The 24805-nt window shown below is 42.6% G+C and overlaps 1 protein-coding gene across 1 annotated transcript in view; it reads left to right on the top strand.

Annotated features, from left to right (window-relative positions):
* LOC101163783 (gamma-aminobutyric acid receptor subunit rho-2) overlaps window positions 1–24150 on the top strand; it is a 30298-nt gene extending 6148 nt beyond the window's left edge. Inside the window, exons 3-9 of the mRNA XM_004083907.5 lie at window positions 8304–8371; window positions 12908–13131; window positions 13206–13288; window positions 14952–15092; window positions 19750–19902; window positions 22629–22837; window positions 22920–24150. Of these exons, the coding sequence (XP_004083955.1) occupies window positions 8304–8371; window positions 12908–13131; window positions 13206–13288; window positions 14952–15092; window positions 19750–19902; window positions 22629–22837; window positions 22920–23234 (1193 nt within the window). The 3' untranslated portion in view covers window positions 23235–24150. The remainder of the gene's footprint in view (window positions 1–8303; window positions 8372–12907; window positions 13132–13205; window positions 13289–14951; window positions 15093–19749; window positions 19903–22628; window positions 22838–22919) is intronic.
* The last annotated feature ends 655 nt before the right edge of the window (window positions 24151–24805 follow it).

The raw sequence follows: 24805 nt of genomic DNA, 5'->3' as shown, positions 1-24805 counted from the left end.
GCTCAGAAGATTTGTTTCACCTGAAAATGATTTGTATATGTTTTTAGCCCCTAAAGAACCAGCTGCAGTGGCTGAAAGACAGCATTTCAAAAATATTTTCTTTGATTTCAAGTAATTTTACCTTTTAGAATCTTTGATGGGGGGGACACTAATGTGCAAAGAAGAGGAATAAGATAATAATTTTAAATCGAGGTTAGCTAGGTGCTTTCACGTTCCCAATTGGATAAGGGTTTTTATTTGGTGGCATACAAACGGAAAAATTGAAACAGCTTGTTACTTGATAATTCCTAGCATGAGTCAAAGTATCTTATCAAGAAAACTCAGAGCTATCAGATTACCTCATATTAGGGTGAGGGGGTAGGGGGCTTAGCCTGCAATACGCCTTGGGGGGGCTACTTGGTAGTGGTCCCCCCCTCCCATGGTTGCTGTATGAAGTGGGCCCCCCCTCTTTCGGTTTTATTTGCACCTTAGACATGTAGGGCCCTTGGTAGGGGGGGGGATGCTTGGACATCACTGCCAGTAAGCAGCAGCACCCTACCCGCCAATTTTAACCGCATCTTAGACATTTAGGGCCCCTTTGTGGGGAGGGTGAGGGGACATCACTGTGAGTAATCAGGAGATATCCCCTCAGTGCCCTACCCGCCAATTTTAACCGCACCCCCCTTAGTACACACACCCCTCCCCCCTCAAAATATACATTCCAAAATAAACACACACACGCACACACAGACCCTCTCAAACACACATACACGCACACACATTTGCAAAGAAGGTGGGACCCAGGACCATCTGTCCCCTACCCCTTCCCTGGTGGGGGGTACGGGGTCCTTGGGAACGGCGGCTGTGTCCCCTGGGTGCCGGTTTCCTGGGCCCGGCGGTGCTCTCTCTGCGCGCGGGGGGGGTTCACATTACACCTGAACCGGGGGTGTCCGTGTCCCTGGGGGGTGGGTTCGGGTCCTTGCCCCTGGGTGCTGGGCCCCGCCAAGTCTCCAACTGTGGCCGAGCCTGGTCGGGCCAAGTTAACAACACCCCTTGTGGGCCCCCTTTCTCCCCGGGGCGCTCCCCTTCTGGGCGGGGGCGGCTGGCCCCTGCCTTGCTCCTCCCTGGACCAACCGTGGGCCGGGTGGGTGGCTGCCTGGAGTGTGGGGTGGGTCTCCCTTGGGGGGTCCTGGCTCGTACCTGGGGTTGGGGCGGGGGGATGCCCGGAACTCCTGGGGGGTGGTGGGCTGCTCGTCTGGGGCTGTGGGCGGCCTTCTCGGGTGGGGCCCTGCGTTGTGCTCTCCCGGCGCGGCGGGGGCTGCCCTCCTGGTTAAGTTGGGCGGCGCTCCCTTTCCCTCTGTGCCTCCCTGCTCTCTGGGTCTGGGGGCCTCGCGGCGGTCCTGCTGGCCCTGGCCTGGGTGGCGGGCTGGGTCGCCCGGGGGGCGGTTGTTCCCAGCCTGCTGCCGTGTGGCGTTGGGGGTTCCGGCTGCCGCTGCTGATGCAGCGGGGGTCTTGGTGTGGGGGTGGCTGGTCACTCCTCCTCCTTCTTTTCACATTCCACCGTCCATTTTAGAAAAACATAAACACTCACCTGAGCACAGGTGTTAGCTCACCTTTGCACTAACAGTTTGCATGATTGAATGAATGAAAAATTTCACACTAGTTGGTTTAAAGGCATAAGTATGTGTGTGTGAACACTATCTGTTTTGTGTACATGTTGACATGTGGATGTTTTTTTCTTCTTTCAGCCAACAGGTGTGTTGATAACATGTGAGTGTGTGTGTGGATAGGCCCCGCCCTGTTTGTACTACATTTGAACCTTAGCGTAATGATAAACAACCAGTAAACTTGTTGCTTTATGCTGCTTCATGGTCTTATCCCCCCCCCCCTCCTATTATCACCCTCTTACCCCCCCCCCCCCCCCCCCCCCCCTAACGTCCCACTCTACCATCCCTCTCTCTTCTTCCCTTCTTTCCTTTTCCGTCCGGTCCAACACTAAAGATTTTCAAACCTGATTGAAATTAATAAAGTTTGGCCTCAATTACAAAAGGGGTTTATTCAGACATACCTTTGGTTTTTCTGAAGATTAATAACCCCTGTTGTTAAAGTAAAATATGTCCAACACAAGAGGCCGTCAGCTCTCATCTGCCTGCCCAGCTGTTGGACAAGACAAGTTAAAAAAAAAAAGAAAAAAAGAAAACTCAGAGCTTGGAGCAGAGAGGAGCAGGTTTAAGGTGGTTTGGGCATCTGGTGGGGATTTCTCCTGGACGCCTCCCTGGGGAGGAACATGGATCTATTTGTCTGCAAGCAGATGCATCAGAATGGAGCAGAGCAAGGAGCTTGAGATCTGCCCAGCATATTTAATACGACACAAATACAATCGTTTTCAAACAGCATTTTTATTGTTCTCCTGATTCACAATTGACTTAATCCTCAAAAATCCAATTTTAAGCTTGATTTCCTTTATATACGTCCTTTATCAAGAGGAACATGTTAAAAAAACTAAAAATACAATTTTCCACAAATAGAACCAAAACTGAGGGATACAAACAAAACAGGAGATCTGACACCATCCAGCTATATATTATGGATTTGAGACAACAGAATGGGAATTTAGTGATACAGCTGAACATGACCACTGAAGTATGCTAAGGCTAACTGAGAGGAAAAAACAGAACCTGAAAACTCAACAGAGTTTGAACACAAAAAACACGACTCAAAGCAGAAATTCAATTAAAGTGAAAAATCTGCAATCCTCACGCTGCCTAAAAAAGGGTTTTGTAGGGCAGCCAGGCTCAGAAGAACCATGAAAGCATAAATGTGTGTTTTAACGTGACTCTTTATGCTTTGATGCTGAAGCCCGGCTCTGTTCGTGGAAAAGCGAGTTTAAGGTCACGAGGAGTCGCTGCCTGATGCTTTCCTGCTGCTGCGAGTCACTAATGGGTCTCATCTGGGATCAGGGAATTTGTCAGCAATTTACTGATGCAGAAAATCTTCAAATCTCCTAGAAGCAAGCAGGAGGCGTGCTGTGTACTGAAGTTTCTGTCAGAGACGTGGAGGAGCAGCTTGTTAGAGCTTTTTTGCAGCTGGGCTAACAGCAAATCCAAGAGGTCTGCGTGAGCCTGACCGCAGACGGACGAGGCTCCCTCCAGCAGGCGTCGGTGTTTCGGACTCGCTAAAGGGACCAGAACTTTGGATTTACCCGTCCTGCACGTGATGTCCGACATATGGGGAGGAGTTAATATCCCCTGTTCCAGGTAGCAGCTTTACCCTCACAGTTACATAAGAGCAGGCGCCTCACTGCTGCAGATTAAAATTACTAGTACTACAGCGGCCAATGTGACTCCCACACAAAAATGACAGAAGGGCGTGTGAGTTTGTTGTGCTGGTGATAATAAGACTACCAGGATGCTCCTCCATATCCCTGCAAATCCCAAACTGGATATAATCCTCTCAATCAGCTAACATGAACAACCAGGAGAACACAGAGATCTGTTTAATGAAAGATCTCATGTGAAATGATTCCAGTCATTAGTCATGGCTTAGCAGGATCCCCTGTCTGGTTATTTTTAGGAGCGTGTGCTGGAGAGGACGACATGATGACATGGATGCAGACCACCGTGAGGCTGGTTCCTCCTCGGATCAAATGTTAGCTCTGCAGCATCAGCGCCCCTTCAGCTGTTTGGGGCTGCTGCTTCCAGAGAAAAGTTTCTATTTGGACCCTCAGCTTGTCGGAATATTTTGTTACAGAGCCTGAGGATGATGATACAGCTGTTAGGGTTGGAGGTTGTTGAAAGAGACAGCAGAAGCTCAAAAAATAACATTTTAATAATAACAATCATAAAACATTAGAAAAGGCTAAAGAAAAGGCAAAATGTGGTGTGGCAGGGTGATGAAGAAAAAGGGGAAGATTGGGCCATTGTGGACCTAAAACAACAGTCTACTGCAATGGCCAGAGTGCCAACAGTCCAGTTCCATGTGGTGTTAGGTCCAAGACACCATCTGGCCTATCACCTTTATCAGCTTTTTAGTTTGTCATGTGTTGGTTCTAGCTTTGTTTTCTCTTGTTTGATTTTTATTTAAAGCACTTTTTGTCTCTGTCACAAGGGCTGTACAGTGGTGTAGTGGTCAGCACTCTCGCCTCTTAACCCTGTTTCAAATTCTGGCTAGTACCTTTCTGTATGAAGTTTGCTTCTGTGGGTTGTCTCCAGTTACTCTGGTTTCCTCCAACAGTCCAAAAACTGTCTTCAAAGGTTGATCGATGATTCTAAACAGTGTCACTTAGGTATGAATATGAGAGTGCAATTATCTGTCTCTTTGATGGAATTGAGAACCATCCAGGCTGCACTCCACTTTTGCTCAAAAGAAGCTGGAATAGGTTTAATGACTGTTTAACCCTTGTGCTATCTTAGATGACCCCACCCTTACATTGACATGTTCTACCTACCATGACAAGGTGGATAAAGGTGGAAAGATTTCATGTAATCCATGGACACCAGTGAGGTTCACAAATCATTGAAGAAAAAAGGGTTCAGAGCACTGTCTAGTGGGTCTAGATGACCCAACTCCCAATGATGCCTAGGATAGCACAAGGATTAAAAGAACTGGAGTGAGTGTGTCATCACTTATAGAAAATGGTTCACTTCCAGCTCCGACCAAATGAAGTCAATTCAGTTGCCATATTTTTGCCATACAGACGTCGCCATGTTGGAGCCAGAGAGTGTTAGTAAGCAGTCCGAGTTGGTCTGAGTTAGGAAGCCACTCTGGTCAGTCAGGAATGAGCTTGTTTGAAGTCCACACCCCTACCACTTGAAAGCGAGCTCATGAGAATCTGTCAATTCAATTCAAATTCAATCCAAATTCACAACAACAGTCAATGGACTTCGTACTGGTAATTGTAAAGTGAAAATACAATCAAACGTATCATAAACAAATAGAATTCAATAGGATAATACTTAACTTTAATTAAACAGACTAAACTAAACTGGACCTCCCTGCCCTTAGACCCTCTTTCGCGGTAAGGAAAAATTCCTAAAAAAACGGATTCAGGAAAAAAAGAAGAAACCTCAGGGGTGTCCACATGAAGGAGGGATCCTCCCCCAGGACGGACAGGCGATGTACCAGAACTCATAGAGAAGAATTAACTTATCCAACCCTACAACTACATATTTGAAGTCCAACAGACGAGCTTCATCCAGATGAGAGGGGGGACGGCTGAGGGCGCGAGACGACCCGGAGACAGAATCCACATCCAGGAGTAGAAGCAGTAGTGGGGGCAAGCCAGAGACAAGGTACACAGTCAGGAACAGGAGCACAGATTAGCCAGAGGTGAGGACCACAGCCAAGTGCAGGTGCGCGGTCAAGCCAACTGGAATCTGGAAGCACATCCACTCCCTCGGAGGGGAGTGGGAGTGCAATCAAACGTTTTGAATGTTGGACGTGAGACTACATACTTTTATTGAGGCAATAAACTGCTGTTTATTGGGGATATGGGATTTCAGATTCTAGGAACCAGCAGGTATTTCCAACAGTTACTTCCTGTTTGGAATGTGATGGGGGAGGGGTCACCCAGTCCAGTTCTCATAAACAAGTCAAAGGTTAGGCCCCAGCACCCCTGTGACCATGACCAGGTTTGGAAAAAGAATGGATGGATAATTCTGCCATGAAGTCATGTCTCCTGTGTGTTGGTCCTCCTCAGACCTCCATCCCTGACAACTCAAACTGCATTAAGATGATTTAAGCATCATTTGTGGTCAGTTGAGGCTGCTGCTTCTAGAAAGAGTCAAACTGGGTAATCACTAAGGTGAGAGTCAGAGCAGCTCCTCCATCCATCCATCCATCCATCCATATGGGGCAGCTGCGGTGCAGCAGTAGGGCGGTCGATCCACGATCGTAAGGTTGCAGGTTCGATTCCCGCCTTGCACACCCATGTGTCGAAGTGTCCTTGGCCAAGACACTGAACCCCACCTTGCCTCTGGTGGGAGGTTAGCGCCAGTGTTTGGAAGCGGAGCCGCCATCAGTGTGTGAATGTGTGTGTGCATGGGTGAATGGGACTGTGACTGTAAAGCGCTTTGGGCCTTCGTAAGATGGTAGAAAGCGCTATATAAGTATTTACCATTTACCATCCATTCATTCATCAAGTTATCGATGGACTTGTTTGCTTCTCAACTGGAATTTAGTAATCCCCCATCAGTTTGTTATGAAACTTATCTAGAAATATCATTGTTCATCCATAGTCCTACATACAAGAATTAGGGTTGGGCGATGTCCCTTAAATTGGCAGTTGACGATGTTTACTGTAAAACATCGGGATGGACGATGATATCGTTTGGGGGGGGTATTTTTAGTTTTTCATTATTATATAATTATAATTATACATATAATTATTATTCATTATTTTACTTTATTACTTTATTTATTTTATTTCCCAACTAATGACCCACCTGCGATGAAAAAATAATGTCCAGTATAAACTGAGGGAAGTAAATTTAACAAAAAAATATATATAAATAGAAAAGACATACTCCACTCCTGCACTTCATTAGTCAAGTGGACCGATGGACCAAGTGACTGTGTCTCTGAGCAGAGCAGCAGGACTTATAGCTTTGTGTTTGAGGAGAAGGGAGGATGCTTTGTTACGTGTGTGAGACTTCGGACTGCGATCCATCCCGCAGCTCTAGGTGAACGAGCTACCGAACTCAGGAGAACCGGGTCTCCCGGTAAAAGTGTGTGTCCGGGCAAAGCTCGGACCGCCAGCTCACACAGCAGCTTTGGGGCGGTGTCTGAGCTTTTCAAAGCAGAAATGTCGCTCAGTCCTTAGAAACCGTTCAAACAATCACAGGGATTTGTGTTCCCAGTTGTGTGCCGACAAAATAAAGGCTGATGTTATTCCCACATATTTATGTGCAGCCAGGATGCAGATTGCAGCATTTCCCGCATGGATTTTATGTTCATCAAAGGCTAAATGTTGTTGTTAGCCCGTGTTCTCTCTTAGCCCTGGCTTCTTCTGGCTCCGTTCTTCAACAGAAAAAGCACTGACCACACGGATTAAAATTAAAATGATGAGCGAAGAGGCGCTTTATAATAACCGTAACATTAATAAAAGCACATTTAGAAGATCATCTTGCATATTACAGAGCTGCCAGATATCTATGTATGCAGCCGCTCGGCGGAACTCATTTCCTCTTCCGGTATTTCAAACACTACTGTGCATGTACAAATGATTTATTCTGACCGAAAGTGTGACCCATGTGAACGTTTGTTATAATCGGAAAAAGGTTTTCTGGGCCCCATGTATATGGTTGAATTCTAATCCGACCATTGATCCGATCGACTTATGATGTCGATTCGCACCGTGGCGGGGGCGTGGCATCACAATGGTGTCTCTCCATCGTGATGTCAGTCAGGCATCCCGATGGATGATTGTATTGTCCGTCGGGATGGTATCGTCCATCGGCACAACCCTAACAAGAATTACTATTTTTCATATGTGTAAACCTCACAATTATTATATCTTCTTAAGTGAGAATTTTTCTCCCAATCTGCAGGATGCTTGGTAGTTCCAATAAGAACTGGAATGAGAGGGCAGACCCTCCAGTCATCAGGCTCCTCTTATATAGAACTATGTCTGTACTTCAGTTTAGGAGAAAGAGACCATCTGTGTCTGCACAGCCAGACCTAAAACCTTCCTTTTTGATCAAACCTATAATTGAGATTGACTTAATAACTAGTATTTACATATGCTGCTCAGACTGCTGGGGGTAGTTTCAGGTTTTATGGGGCATTTTTCTCTCTACTCCTCTTGTGTCATTGTTACATACATGGGTCTCTGTCATACAGCTGATGTTCATCTATTTTTCTGTGTGTTTTGTTTGTCTTCTCTAACTGTAGATACCTTTGCTGACTCACTTTCTTCCTCGCTGTAGCTTCATCCGCTCTCAGGATGTGTTTGAATGTCATCTATCATCTGATTACTTGCAGTAACGGTTTTATTTGACCTGCTCAATGGCCTTGTGGAAGCGTGTTTGCCCTGTGACTGGAAGGTTGTGACTTTAAATCCACAGCCGAGTCATAACAAAGATTCTAAAAATGGGACCTGCTTGACACTCATCATTAAGGGGTTGGATTGGGGGGTTAAACCACCAAATATGGTTCCCGAGCGCAGCCGTGTCCCCACTCCCCAGGCAGTGGATCAAATGCAGAGAAATTTAACTCACCTATGTGTGTGACAGCTAATGGGAGTTTAAAATACTTGAAAAAAACAAACACAACCTTGTTAATCTAAAAGCATCATTTTGATGAAGTTTTTCTGATACCCCCTGCAGGACCTGCAGTCCCAGTTGGAGTGGACGTACAGGTGGAAAGTTTGGACAGCATCTCAGAAGTAGATATGGTGAGTGGCTTGTAACATTTCATAACTTGCGTTGCGTTTCTCAGAGTTAATCATAAATTAAGCTCAGAGAAAGAGAAGAATCAGCTGCCCCAAAGGTGACTAGCTGAAGAAAAAACCCACAGGAGTGTGACCAGGTGAGAAGATGACTTTAACCCTTGTCCTATCGTAGATGACCCCACCCTTACAGTGACGTGTTCTCCCTACCATGACAAGGTGGTAAGATTTCATGTAATCCATGGACACCAGTGAAGATCACAAATCATTGAAGAAAAAAGGGTTCAGAGCACTGTCTAGTGGGTCTAGATGACCCAACTCCCAATGTTAAAGTACATAGGATAGCACAAGGGTTACAGGTAAGGCTACGTCATAAAAATGAATCCTCCACAGCTCCTGCTTTGACTCTACAGCCTGTAGAAACATGGAGACAGTAGAGACAGCACAGAAAGGATAAGACACAGAAAGCGTTTCTGTTGGTGGTTGGGGACTCTGCTCTCTCTAAGGTCATGTGTTCTTCTCTACAGAAACTGACTCATGTTTGCAGGGCCGTAATCAGAGCTAAAATACGAGGGCTTGTTGGCAGGAACCATTGGTTTGGCTGGAGGTCAGACTACATTTAATGCCATGTGACATAATTAAACCAACCTTCTGTTCTAGAAAACACAAACTGGATCCAAAACAGTTGTCCTGATGTTGCATAAGATCCTGTTTCAAGGACAAATGAGGATTATATTTAATTTGGATCCCAAAGTTGAGTGTTTAATGACTTTGCAACAAAGAGAGGTAAAAATGGAGGGAGTCCGGTGCTGATTTTGGAGTCAAAAATTCACTAAAACTTATATTTCAGTAAACTATTTATTTTTTAGGGTCTGCAAAAAAGCATTTTAGGGAACCAACCACTTTTACTGTGAAAAAAGAAACTAATGGAGTTAGTTTTGGTGGTTTCTTGAGTTGTTTTGCCTTAATTCTTGGATGGGGATGTGTGAGGGCACAGACAGACACGCATGAAGAAGATTAGCTGAGTTTGTTGGGAGAATTAACTAAAAAAAATCTGAAAAAAGTTGAAGGACTAAATCTAAGGAAGCTAGGCAATCTTAACTGGAAAATGCACAAATCTTCAACATGGATAAATTCCACCTGTGGGAGACTACAGACTCATTACAGAGATTGTTTTGTTTTTTTCTCTCTCTAGAGATCAAACTTGTCTGAGAAAAGGGAGAGCTCATGGATCTTTGCTGGTCAGAGTTCTAAACAAAACAAATAAACAGATGTTCATCCATCCATCCACTCATCCATTCATCCACTCATCCATTCATCCATCCATCCAATCATCCATCCATCCGTTTACCTAAACCGCCACATCCCTTGCGGGTCGTGGGGTTTTCGGAGCCTGTCCCAGCTGCTGTTGGGCGAAGGCGGGGTAGACCCTGAACATTTTTTTTTATTTACTCCAAGCTAATAAACTGTTTTGTGGATCTCATGTAGGGGTCTGACTGTTGTCATAAGGTTTTAATAAAATGGAAAGAGCATTAGGGAAAGAGTCTGTTAATGTCTAAGAGTGGTTGTGTTTTTTTCCAACGTTTTTCTACACCTCACTCTTATGGTACTGAAGTTTGATTTAAAAAAAATTTTGATTATCAGTGGTATCTCAAACTTGTCTTTAACATTTCTTAATTTAGTTTCCAAAAACGTAAGAGATCTGTGTGGAGTTTGCAAGTTCTCCTCGTGCACATGTGGGAACTCCAGTTTCCTTCCACAGTCCAAAAATATGCTTCAGAGGTTAATTCTAACCTTTCCCTAGGTCTGAATGTGAGAGTTCGTGTCTGGGAATGTGTGACCCTGTAACAAACTGGCGACCTATTCGGGGTGGACCCCACCTTCACCCAGCAGTGACTGGGTTAGGCTCCAGCAAACCCTGTGACCCGCAAAGGAATTTAGTGGGAAACTTTATGAAAGCTAACTGTCAAACCATTTTGCTCCTGAATAGTTACAGACATTGTGTGACATTAATGAGAATGTATGTGGACATCAAATATTATTCATCTTCAGTTTCATGAAAAATAATCACAAATTTGTTAAGAATATTTTCTTTCTTTTTCGGTTATAAATTCGGTTATACATTTATTCCCCGACCTCTGTCTCACTGATGCTAAACTGTAAACAGTTAGAGACAAGCGAAAGGATGCCATCAGAGGTTTTATTTTATTTCTAAAGACATTTTTACTCACAGGTGTTTTAACATTAAAGTACCGGTACCAGATAAATGACAACAAAGTTCTGCAGCAAAGAGAGCCAGAACCGTATAACTACTTTCAGACGTTTTAAGAAGCATTTTTGAAACCACTGAGCCCACACCACCACCCCATTTATATAAGGTTTATGTTATGTGTCAAAGAGGTGGGTAAATAGATTTTATTGGTCTGAACCTGAGAGGTGCTTTTCAGAATCAGAATCAGAATCAGAAATACTTTATTGATCCCACACGTGGGAAATTTGTTCGTTACCATAACAACTGACAGGAAAAAAAGAGTAAGAATAATATAAATAAAAATAAAAAAGAGAACAAGGAAAATGTGGTATAATTTAAAGAGCTATTTACAAAACAGTGCAGGTAAAGAGATGTGCAAAAGAAATGTGCAAAAGAAATGTGCAAAATAAAGAAAAGAGAAAAAAAAATGTGCAAAGGTTATCTTCTGCATTGTGAGTTATTGAACAGGGTTATAGTATTTGGCAGGAAGGATTTCTGGTACCGGGCAGTTTTGGAGCGGAGCTGTCTGAGCCTTCTAGAGAAGGACCTCTGCTGTTTGTCCAGAACAGGGTGGAGAGGATACTCTGGGTTGTCCATGATGGATAAGAGCTTGTTCAGTGACCTCCTCTCCATCACTGCTTTAAAGGTTTCCTGTTTGCAGCCAATGACAGAACCCGCCTTCCTGATCAGCTTGTTCAGTCTGTTGGTGTCACTGACTGCAATGCTGCTTCCCCAGCAGACCACGGAGGAGAACAAGGTGGTGGCTACCACAGACTGGTAGAAGATCCCCAGCATCTTGCTGCACACATCAAATGACCTCAGCTTCCTCAGGAAGTAGAGTCTGCTGCAGGCCTTCTTGTACACAGCAGTGCTGTGGCTCCTCCAGCTCAGTCTGCTGTCGATAGTCACACCCAGATATTTGTACTCCTCCACCGCTTCCACATCCCTGCCCAGGATGCAGAGGGGTTGTAAGACTTTTGTGTTTTTTTCGTGTTTAAGAGTCAAAATGTATTTCCTTTGCACATTTTCTCGTTTACTTTGTAGTTTTGGACATCTCACCTTTTTAATTTGTTAATTAACTCCTGGGTGAAAGGTTCGGTAAGCGCCTGCTCACCTGCACTCGGTACTGAGGAGGAGAGGAGATCCGGGGTAGTTTATTTTTGTTGTTGCCATTTTCACACCACTGTATCCCTTCTGTTTTCATTGACACCACCGTTTCTTCCCTCAGTCAGGTTCGTTCATACCAAATTAACCCCATTATTTTCCCCCACTGTTTTTATTAACCCTTGTGCTATCCTAGGCACTTTAACATTGGGAGTTGGGTCATCTAGACCCACTAGACAGTGCGCTGAACCTTTTTTCTTCAATGATTTGTGATCTTCACTGGTGTCCATGGATTACATGAAATCTTTCCACCTTTATCCACCTTTGTCATGGTAGGGAGAACACGTCAATGCAAGGGGGGGGTCATCTAAGATAGCACAAGGGTTAAAAGAAAAATATCAGCTCCTCATGAGGCTTCAACAGGAAATTCGCCTCCACAAAGCTTTTACTGGTAGCACTATCCACCATCTTAAGGTTGTGGTTTCATTTTACAAAAAAAATCTGTTTCTTTAGACAGAAATGGAATTAAAAGAGGGGGCTACCAGCCTTTGAACAGATAGAAGCCGTGTCCCCTGGAATCTTTACCGAAACCACTCTACTCTAATTAAACGCATGGAGGGAATGCATAGCAGGGACTTCAGAAAGCGTCCATCATGAAATAGGATTTCAGCACTCAACTTTAAATCATCTTTCTTTTGTGAACACAGTTATTACTCATCCGCAGGATTCGGAAATGTCCCTCAACTCCTCTTATGCAACAAAAGATACTTAATAGTGTTTGCCAAGAGTACAATGTGTTACTGCGGCCATTATTCCAAAGTGATCTGCTCTTATGTAATGCTGCGAGGAGGAGAAAGGGCAGAGGATGATCCGTGACATGGACCGGCAGCGGGAGAGCAGGACACCCCCTGCCTACATGGCAACAGGCACCACCGAGGTCCCAGAGCGACCAAGGAAATCCTGGACCAATGGAAAGAGCAGATTGTGTTTAGTTAACATATGCTCAACACTTTAACCGACTGTGTGCATTTCAGTCATAAACTGTTGGAATAATCCAGCAGCTCAGGTCGCAGTGATGTAATCCACAGGGAATTCAATAAACCAGAGGAGGCGAGTCTTCATGGTGGCACTTAATCCTCAGGCTGCTTCTCTGTTCTCCTCTTTTTTTTCCTCCGCGGGGCCCTCAGGACTTCACCATGACTTTGTATTTGAGGCACTACTGGAAGGATGAGAGGCTGGCCTTCCCGAGCGCCACTAACAAAAGCATGACCTTCGACGGGCGCCTGGTGAAGAAAATATGGGTTCCTGACGTGTTCTTCGTCCATTCCAAGAGGTCCTTCATCCACGACACCACCACAGACAACATCATGCTGCGGGTCTTCCCGGACGGGCACGTTCTGTACAGCCTCAGGTGAGGAAAGAGAGCAGGTCAGACCTGGTGGGCTTTCAGAAAGTTGAGACATTTACTCTCTTTAACCCTCCCAGGGTCACAGTCACTGCGGCTTGCAACATGGACTTCAGCCGATTCCCACTGGACTCACAGACGTGCACCCTGGAGCTAGAAAGCTGTAAGTTATTATGTACTTAGACATTCTTCTGCTTTCCAAGGGAGATATATTTTGGGGGAAAAAAATCTGCTTTTTCTTTATAAAATATTTAAGGATTTTCGACAGCTTGCTGCTTCAACCAACACCATAAAGCCTAGCAGTAAAGACAAAACGTCATCTTGGCTGTTTCTTCTCTGATCAAAACAATTTTAGTTCTTCGTTTGCCTCGAAATCACACCAGTTCTGCGCCTTCTGAGCTGCAGCACTGAATCAAACCACAAAAACATCATTCCAGAATGAAAGTCTTTAGAAATAGTAAGATCAAATGTCAAAACTGCTGGGACACTCAGTGACTTTCACCCAACATTTCTGCCACCAGTCTCCACTTCTGCCGTAGTTCATTTATTCAATGGAAATAAAGATTTCCCAAGATTTTCCTCCAAGAAATCCCGTATTTTATAGAAGCAAAAAGTTGTGTACTGATAAAAAAAGTTGTGTACTGATAAAAAAAAAGAGAGTGACAACACAAAGGAGATTTGTTCCTATGAAAACATTCAAATAGTCAAACAAAATTAACTATTACACAAAAATAACAAAGTCACGTCCTCCTGAATCTGAACAGGTGTTTGTCATAATTACTAGTGAAAATTTCTTATGTCTGTGCAGGAATCTAGTCCAGCTTTTCTTAGCAGAGCAGCTTGAATTCAGTTTCACTTCTTTGTAAAATTGGGTCACTGTTCTGCTGCAAAGCTGAGAAGGTTTTTATGGCAAAAATCGAATTTATGATTTGATTAGGTACAAAAATCTGTCTAGGAAGTGAAGTTGCCAAGGAGCGTCTCACCATCACACTACCCCCACCACGCTTGCCTGTTTCTCTAAACTTCTTCTTGTTCAATGCTGTTTGTTTAACTGGCGATCTTTTTCTTTGAGATCATTGTGCTTTATATTATTTGGTGATTAGTTTTCTCATCCACTGCTCAGTGCAAACCTAAAATCGGATATTCTCTTTTTCCACCTGACCAAAGTAGCTGATTACAGATGAAGATTTGTAAAACTTAGATGTTTCTTCTTTTTTTTCCAACATTGTTTGGGTAACTTTCAAACCTACTGTAGGATGAGGCTCCTTCAGCCTGCACTGAATCAACTTCCTTTCTGTTATGTCACACTCTACTCTGTTAACCCCTGTTGCTATCTTAGATGACCCCACCCTTACATTGACGCACCATGACAAAGGTGGATAAAGGTGGAAAGATTTCATGTAATCGATGGACACCAGTGAAGATCACAAATCATTGAAGAAAAAAGGGTTCAGAGCACTGTCTAGTGGGTCTACATGACCCAACTCCCAATGTTAAAGTGCTTAGGATAGCACAAGAGTTAATATACATTTTAGGAATTCTTTCTGTGGAAATTTCCAAATTTGGTCAATAGAAGTCCATTTGATCAGCAGCACCAGACTGCTTTATCTTAAAGAGTTCTAAAATCACATCTTTAGCACTGTGGCTCCTTCATAGCTAAGTAATAATGTAATTTTGTCCTGGTTTCAAAAGTAGATGTATTTTGCCTCTTTGTAACTTTTTGCTGAAGGACGTTGCTTTTATAGTTGAACTTTTATCAAAGTGTTTTTGTCGGTTCCTCGGAGGCTGGAGTGCAGACTAACTCACTCCTCTTCGTTTGGATTCAGATGCCTACACAGACGAGGACCTGATGCTCTACTGGAAAAGCGGGGATGAGTCCCTGAGCACAGACGACAGGATCTCCCTGTCTCAGTTCCTGATCCAGAAGTTTCACACCACCTCCAGACTGGCTTTCTACAGCAGCACAGGTACACACACACACATCCGAGTTCACGTGTGCGTGAACATTCATGCATCTGCAGACTCCAGGGCGAGTATGTCTTCAGTTTGAGTTTCTGTGATGAGCTCCATGTCAGGATTTTATGTTAATACCAATAATACTTGAGGGATTGTGTAAATTACATGGTGCTGAATATTGATGAACAGAGGATATGAAATTGAACTGGTCAGGTCTGCTGGCAGAATAATAAAGTTCTGATCATTCAAATGTATCACACTGAAACTAATGAAAAGCACAAAAATATGCTAATCACCTCATCTTTGTGACCCAAGTTTGACTCCAATCCCATTCCATGCTAAGACATTTTTCTGGCTTGGGATATTTTCTTTTTTATTTAAATGTCTTCATCTGTTTTGGTTCACGTCTCTGAACTTGGGAGGATTTTTAAAGTGTCAGTTTTTAGGTTTTCATTTCTAACACATTTGCTGTTATTTCTGCAAAGTTTTGTCTTTGGAATGTTGTGGAAATTTCTGAAGCTGATCCAGACAGGCGAATTAAAAAACAAAACAAAAAAAAAAGCTACAGTTGCTTCTTGGGTCACAGACACAGGTTTCGTTTAGCGCCCAGGAGTTTCTGTGTCACCAGCCTTCAGGGAACACAGAACTGCAGACATAACCCTCATTCTCTTCCACACCAAGGGGTGGGCAATTCCAGACCACACCAGCCAGTGTGTCTGCATGTCATCCAGGTATCATTGCTCTACTCACAGCTGATTACCTGAATCAGGTGTGTCCAGCCAATCAGAACATCCCAGATCAGTGAATGTTGGCAAACAAGCAGGAATGCAGCCCTCAGCATCCATCCCTGTCTATTGTCTACTATTGTCTATTGGCTGAATGTTTTAAGTGACTTTTTAGAACAGTTACAGAAGATCAATCTGGTTTCTCAGAAAATGATCTAAAACAGGAAAAGATGGATTGAAACATTTGACACACGATCTATTGGACGCCAATAAAATTGTAAAATCTTTGACATACTGGCTCTAATTTGAGTCTGAATCAGCATGAAAAAGTTACTCAGTGTCACTGCCTAACAGCCAAATCTATTTCAAAATATTTCAGAAGCATGTTGCTGATGATAGAACTATGGAGATTGTTCCAGCCAGTGACCAGCGGGGGAGTTCTCACTTCTGACAGGGAAGGGAAAGGGGGGTGGGGTTGTTCCTCGCCAACAGTCACAACTCAGAGGTGTCCTAACAAACGACAAAGGTTATTATGATTTTGCCTAAAAACTGCATAATTTTAATTAAAAGACCACCGGGAGCACTTTTACAATACAAAAGATGATCAGAGGGGGACCTGACAGGTAAATTTGTATTTTTATTTCATAAATTGAAATTGCAACCATCAGGTGCGTGTTTAACCCTTGTGCTATCCTCGCCACTTTAACGTTGGGAGTTGGGTCATCTAGACCCACTAGACAGTGCTCTGAACCTTTTTTCTTCAATGATTTGTGATCTTCACTGGTGTCCATGGATTACATGAAATCTTTCCACCTTCATCCACCTTTGTCATGGTGGGGAGAACACGTCAATGGAGGGGGGGGTCATCTAAGATAGCACAATCATGATAGTTTCACTAAACATGTCTGACACTTGGTAATCAATCTTAAGTCAGTCCTAAATGAAAAGATTTGTACCAAAGAAGGTTATTTTAAAAATTTGGAAAAAGAAAAGGCATCAATTCAACAAATTTTTGTTAATTTTTGTTAACAAAAACAATACTTTCAGAAAAGAAGAAGTTAAGCAGGTCTAACCAAAAAAAAAAACAAAAAAAAAAAACAATACTTGGTATAAAGTTTAAGTGTTTGCAGCCAGATGTTTTCTGTGGTCTACTCCAAAAGTTTTCCTGGAAGCTCTAAGTTTATGAGAGAGGTCAAGCTGAGTTGACGAGTTATTCCATAAAAAGCCCAACCTCAGGCATGAGGGCCCCTCCTTGCTGTTTGTCACAGCGGGCTCCTGTCACGTGGAGTCATGCTGTAAGCCAACCTGGAGCAGCTCAGTCCAGCTGTTGCAGAGCTCCAGCAGAATTATGTAAAACTGATATACTTTATTTGCTGGGTATTATCTCAGCACAGAGGCTCATTGCTAATATTAATCCTTTTTATGACCTTACCCAAATGGGATTGTTGTTTTGTTGGCAGTAAGGAGACCTGAGATCATGCTGATCCTCAGGTGCAGCAGCTGGACTCAGATGGGCGGTTGGATGGTTCATCACAGTTTTTGTTCTGTCCTCAACTCTTGCGTTTCTGCTTTTTCTCATTTTCAGAACGAACTCTTCACCTGTCACACCTGCAGGGCAGCAAAGCGGAATTTTCCAGTTTCACAAACGTTAATTGAGACACTTTAAGCTTTTTTTTTTGTCCACAGCATATTTAAATGAAACAAAAGTAAAAATGTTATCAAACTAAAACCACAGCAGAGACATCCCTCAGTGGATATTTTGAAGAAAATCCAATTACTCCAAAGACTACCAAATCTTCACTGCAAATTTATGTTTGTAGAACCTTCAAATTCTCAAATGAAACTTTTTTAAGATTGATTGTTCTCCAGATGCTGCAGTGCGGTGGGCCTAAAGTGCAGATTACTCAATACATTAATGTTCACAATGATCACACATTAATGATTAGCACTGACTGCAAATGTTTCTTTTCTCTTTGAAGCATCATCAACCTACGTGTTCAAAATCGTTTTTCTCTTTCACGCGGATCATTTTCTCGGAGACACGCACAGCCGTCCGTCTTTGCTCAATAATCCACGTTAAAGCCAGTTTTTCTGATTCTTTATTTGCCTTCTTTGCATCTCCACCAGGAGAGACAGCCACTATTGGAAGATACGTTGATCCTGATATAAAAGGCCACTGGGAACCCTTTAACAAGATATCAAAAACTGATTGAAGTGGAACCTTAAACATTTTTGAATTGTTTCAGAACCTCAGATTTAGAAAGTGTTAAGACCACACGTGTCAAACTCAAGGCCCGCGGGCCAAATGTGGCCCGCCATGTCATTTTATGTGGCCCACGAGAACATAAATGTTAATTTCTTAAAATAAAAAATAAAAATTGGTGTGTATTTATTCATATCTAGGGGGAATCAGACTTGAAATTTCGGATTGGGTAACTATACATTTGGATTTAAACACTGTCCATATAATCTAACCTGACAAAATCAAATGTAAAAGGATTTATGCTAAAGTAACAAGCAAACATATGTTTTCTATGCAACTGGAATTGTCACTTTAAAAAGGTATAATAAGTAAATAATGAGTTATTTAACATTGAGCTGTTGCATTTATTTTTCATTACATTTAGTCACATGTATAAGTTATATCTGGCCCTTTGAGGACAGACACTACGCTGATGTAGCCCTCAGTGAAAAGGAGTTTGACACCCCTGGGATAGATGGATACTTTTATTCATGCAAAGTCACATGAAACTTCCACTTGTACGCAGACACCCACGCAGACACACACAGACACACACAAAAACCACTCGAGACAACAGAGTTTTTCTTCGTTATATAATTATTACAGTTATAGAAGTTGCCAAAAGAAGAGCAAACAGCATGAAATAAACAAGCTGGAGTCATAAACTGCAGGGAATTCTTCCAAACAACAAGTCCAAAGATCCAAATTAGCCTCAAATCTCAAAAGAGAAGCAACCTGAAACCCTATGGGCTTCACCAGTTTAGAAAATATCTTGATTAGTCAAACTGCCGACATAATTGAACCCACCCACTGGCACCTTCAGCAATAAGTGAGGCTAACTTACAAAAGTTTTTAAAGGCTGTGTGCATTTAGAAAAGTCAAAATCATCAACAGGGAAAAACTCTTGGAGGATTTCATCTTTTTTTTTTTTTATTAGAGTTCAGAGCAAAGCAAATCTTCCATATTTTTCATTCTTCAGTTGTTATGTCTATGCTGTGTGAATCATTAAAAAAAGGTTTGATTGCAACTTGACAGAAACCCAAGAGAAGTTTTGGCTGAAAATCTCAATCTGTCTGTTTCCCCTGAACACGTTTACGGATCATGTTTGTATCTTGTGACTCTGCAGGTCCAGAAGTTCACTGTCTGTTTCTTGAACCTCTATGACTTTGGCACATCTGTCCCGATCTTTTTGGTTTGTTTTATCTGTGATCTTCCCGGCTTGATGGTTTGAATTCTCTTCTAAACACAGTCCTGGGGGGAAGTTGTCAGAAAGAGGTTAAAGCTACTCCTCTTTTCTAGGATGATTTTGGTTGTTTTTGCTAAACGCAAACATGTCTGCCGGCTCTTCTTGCCCGATGGCTGATGTTGGTGTGAAATCTTTCTGGTTACACAGTGGAAGAAAACATGAGCTGTTCACTCTGACAGAAACGATTTCATTCAGCAAATCCTTTTGTTGTTGTTCCTCCTCTTCCTCTGAGAAATACTGTTGATCTTAAACTGGAACACACCACAAGACAATTTCAGTTATTCCTCCCCCCCATGACCAATCATCTGTTTTATCTGTTTCTGTTGATGCACCTTATAAAACATATACATGTTAATTTTTTTCTCTTTGCATTGATATGATTTTTAATGTGACTGTAGAGCTGCTATCTTCATATCTTTAAAAAATTTTTGTTTATTTCTTTATGTTTCCTCCAGGCTGGTACAACCGTCTGTACATCAACTTCACTCTGCGGCGGCACATCTTCTTCTTCCTGCTGCAGACGTACTTCCCTGCCACCCTCATGGTCATGTTGTCCTGGGTGTCCTTCTGGATCGACCGCCGGGCCGTCCCGGCCAGAGTCTCCTTAGGTATGATCAAATTCTCAATTTTATTGTTTTTTTGAGGGAAAGCACAAGAATGAAGCACAACCTGTCTGAAATAAATCAAGGGGAACCAAAACTACAGCCCAATTCCCACAAGAGGACCTGAAAGTAACAATGGGGTGTTTAAATTATGGTCAGTTTTTTAGCATCAAAGCTTTGAATGAAGAATATTTACTTTCTGTTACCTTTAATGTGGTTATTTTTAACCAAGTTAAACTCACCTTAAATTGGAAACGTTGTCAAAAACTGTTGAAGTGTGTTACTCTTCAGTTATGAATCCAATCAAAAGCTTTGTAAAAAGGAAAACAGGCCTTGTTGTGTGTAGTGAGGAGAACTGATAAATGGATCCTGGCAGTGTCAGTAGTTTAATGATACGATGGAAAGAATACTATGAAGAGTGGATGAATGAAGAAAGTGAGCGAGAACAACGAACAGATGAGGTGAGTGTGGCTGAGCAGGAAGCAACAAAGATCAGTAAGGGTGAAGTGAGAGGGGCATTAAAGAGAATGAAGAGTGGAAAGCTACTTGGTCCTGATGATTTATCTGTGGAGGTATGGAAGTATCTAGGAGGATGCCACTGGAGTTTTTGACTGGGTTGTTTAACAGGATTTTAGGTGGGGAGAAGAATCCTGAGGAATGGAGGAGAATTGTGTTGGTGCCCATTTTTAAGAATAAGGGAGCTGTGCAGAGTTGTGGCAACTACAGAGGAATAAAGCTGATGAGCCATACAATGAAGTCATGGGAAAGAGTAACTGAAGCTAGACTAAGAGCAGAAGTGAACATTTGTGAGCAGCAGTGTGGTTTTATGCCAAGAAAGAGCACAACTAATGCAATATTTGCTTTGAGGATGATGATAGAGAAGTACAGAAATGGTCAGAGAGGGGCCACACTTTCTTTGTAGATCTGGAGAAAGATTATGACAGAGAAGAACTCTGGTATTGTATGAGGAAGTCTGGAGTGACAGAGAAGTATGTTAGAGCAGTGCAGTACATGTAGGAGGACAGTGGTGAGGTGTGCTGTAGGAGTGGCAGAGGAGTTCAAGGTGGAGGTTGAATTGCATTAGGAATCAGCTCTGAGCCCTTTCCTGTTTGCAATGGTGATGGACAGGATGACAGATGAGGTTACACAGGAATCACAATGCACTATGATGTTTGCAGACGACACTGTGATTGTACTGAGAGCAAGAAACAGGTGAAGGTGAAGCCAGAGAGGTGGAGGTTTGGTCTGGAAAGGAGATAAATTAAGGTTAGAAGGAGCAAGACAGAGTACATGTGTGTGAATGAGAGGAACCCAAGTGGAAGAGTGAGGTTACAGGGAGATAAAGATGGAGGAGGATTTGAAGTATCTTTGGTCAGCACTCCAGAGTAATGGAGAGTGTGGAAAAGAAGTGAAGAAGCAAGTGCAGGCAGGTTGGAATGGGTGGAGAAAAGTGTCAGGTGTGATGAAAGGAAAGGTGAAACAACTGTGGTGAGAGCAGCCATGATGTTCAGCCTAGAGACAGCAGCACTGAGGAAAAGACATTTACAGAGATGAGACAGTGACTTTATTGGTAGAGCAACACAGAGTCTGGCAAGAGGTCTAGAGCAGTGGTATCCAACCTCTTTCAGGGTTTTTCAGTTTAATGTCAGACAATATTTTCCCGGATCGGTCCCTCGTGGTACCGAAGTTTGCGTTTAAAAGTTTTGAGCTTCAGGTTTCTTAAAAACCTATTTTTTAAAATAAAATGCTACTACAAAACATTTTGTTTAAAACAAATCTAAAAACGTTGGTAGAGTTTTTTATTTGTGTATGTATTTATTTTTACATATGATGAAGATTCAATGAAACAAAGTTGTTGATTTGCAGAAGTTGCTTCTGATTTCGAAATAATTCAACAAAAGCAACATTACTTTTTTTTCATAGAACACCATCATAACACTGAGAACTCAACTCAGTCTCTGATTCTCTTTCAGGGAAAAAAGATTTATCATATTTCCTGATATCATATATTATATATTTCCTGAGACGAACATTTTCTGTACTAAAGTTTGTTAACAGATGCCTGCCTAATTCATCCTTATTGTAGAATTCGAAACAACTTTATTTGATTGAATCTTCATTCAATCCTTATTTAACACGTTAGTGGCTGGTGTAAACTTAAACTCTGTGATGAAGATTTTCCCTTTTTACGTCAAAGTGGATGCAAACAACCAGATGCTGACTTTAGCTGCTGACAGATTTTGAAGGTGTGATGGATAAATAAAGCAAAATAAAAACACAAAATTACAAAATTAAATATAATAATAAACATGAATCCGCTGTGAATCAACTTTATTACGACTGAAACATTTCAGAGATGCCGTGTATCGGGCAGAGCAGCTTCTGGTACCTGGGAAGAACTGTCTCAATAAATCCATATTTGGAGGAAAACTCCTGGTTTTGACTGTAATTAGCAGCTTTATTTTCTTTGAAGTTGAAGCCTCTTCTTCAGTTTCTTCACGGACTCTTTTCTCCCAAAAGAAACTTTCCAAATCCGTTTTATTCTTTCATTTTTGTTAGCTCTTAGGCGTTGAGCTTCCATGTTTGCGTCCGAGCAGCTGCTTAAAGTCACGTGACGTGTCAAGACAGACGGATGTAGTTTTTAAAGTTACTGGGATGCATCAGATGCACCTGTAAACATAACATGTCCACTCTGCAAACGCATGAGCTTGCCTTGTGTCTATGTGCTCCAGGTATAACCACGGTGCTCACCATGTCCACCATCATCACTGGAGTCAACGCCTCTATGCCCAGAGTGTCCTACATCAAAGCTGTGGACATTTACCTCTGGGTCAGCTTTGTCTTCGTCTTCCTCTCGGTGCTTGAATACGCAGCTGTCAACTACCTGACAACAGTGAGGGACGGTAAAGAACGCAAGCTTAGAGAGAAAGTGAGACAACAGGTACAGCCAGGTGCAGAAATGTTCATATTGTAGATGCAAATGTTTTAGCTTGCCGTTACCTCCCTGTCTCCTCTTCATGCAGTCTCAAACACTCCCCTGTGCTTGTGGCATGCCCCACACAAAGACCATGATGCTGGACGGGACCTACAGCGAGGCGGATGCAAACAGCCTGGCGGGGTACACCCGAGCGTCCATGCCAGCCGAGGACGCTTCAGACAAACAGGAGCAGATGGTGGTGCACCTTGCCTTGGACAATGAGTCCAACGGGACCAAGAGGAAGGGCATCCGCAGCTTCAGGATCATCGAGAACACCCACACCATTGACACTTACTCTCGCATGATCTTCCCAGGCGCCTACATCCTGTTTAACCTCATCTACTGGTGTGTGTACTGCTAATGTCCACGCGAAACAAAAAGTTTTCCATAAGTTTGGAGGAGTTGTTACCGGCCTGTTCTGGACAGGGTGCCTGGGGAATAATCTAGTCTTCTTCACCTGTTGGACGAGATCTCTTTAAAAATGATTTCTATCATGTCACGATGTTGGCGTCCCCCACTCATGACTTATTTTTTATTGGCCTAATAGTCTCTTGTTTCTATTGCCAACTTGCAAAACATTTTCCAGTAAAAGAGCTAACCGTGCTGAAGGTGGCATCACCAAATGTTGATTTCCTGCCTGATGTGGAGATGTTTTTGCTCGTTTTTTTATGTTTTAACATCTTCCACAAAACTGCAGGAATAGGTTACCTCCCTCAGATTCAGCTAAAGATGTATTTGGTGCATTAAAGTCTGTTCTCCTTAGAGCACAGATGTAAATATTTTAAGAAGCAACCAATTAGAAATGCTCTTGAAAAATGTGATTCCATTTAGGTGAGGTAGCTCTGGGGCTTTGCCGTCGCTCATACTGGCACAGTGTCAGGCTTCAATGGGCTCAGAAACGGACTGGCTGAGCCATTGGCTTAATTTAACAAGCTCCTGTCATTTTCTTTCTTGACAAATGTCTGCCATTTTTATATTGAAAGGTCAATACATATACATCAGGTATAAGAAGTTCACTTGGCTCCTGTTTTCTGACTCAAATAAATAATAAAGTCTCTATTTACAATCTGCAAATGGTATTCAGCAAATATTAAAATGAATAACATAAAAATGAACATGAGGTTACAGTAAAGCAGAAGTGTGTTTGGCTTACCTTTTCTTAACCATCAGACCTCAAGAATTGTAATAATCAGTTCATGTTTTGCTTGATTTGTAATGATTGTTGTTTGTTCATGGGAAAAGATAAAAAACAGAAAATTATAAGAAGCTTTTTTTTGGCACTTCTTGTTTTTTTTTAAAACAAAAAAATTAAATCTCCACACTTTCAGTGGAAACCACAAATAAAAATAAAACGACTACCCATAATTTACAGGGGAACACACTTTCACACAGTTGATAAAGGTCTCCACATTTGACCCATCCCTTGCTTTTAGCAGCAACAGCATCACACTTTTGAAGTCAGACAGACGGCCTGCCTGTCTTGATGCATCAGTAAACAGCAATGTGTCCTGACTGCCGTACAGTAGTGGGAGTGTTTGTTAAGTAGGCCCACTCCCACTACAGTTAAGTTCATTTTAAGCTGGGTATGCTATGCTTTACGCCAAGAACATCCACACAGTAAGCTAACATGTCTTTCCATCAGAGATGATAGAGATATTCGGAATCAAGTGATTCCCAACAAACATTTTCTGAATGGCAACCACAAGGCTGCTGCAAGAGTTTGCTAATAAAGTTCAAGCTTTGAGATATGGATCTGAGGTGGATCTTTATGGCCTGAGATTTAGTCCTGTGTGCATCCGCCCACTGCCTGTGTGTCTCTACCTCATTGTCTCCACTCGCCTGTTGTTCCTGCTTGTGACAAGACCTGCCAAAAATAATAAGCCTGCAGCGTGATGTGGCTGCTCTTGTCTCGGCAACCTTGGGATTTGAATG

The sequence above is a fragment of the Oryzias latipes genome, chromosome 24 (assembly GCF_053564925.1).
Source record: "Oryzias latipes strain Hd-rR chromosome 24, Olatipes_Hd-rR_3.1".
Lineage (NCBI taxonomy): Eukaryota > Metazoa > Chordata > Actinopteri > Beloniformes > Adrianichthyidae > Oryzias > Oryzias latipes.
Note: the sequence above shows the minus strand (reverse complement) of the source record. Positions and strands in the feature narration are given on the sequence as shown.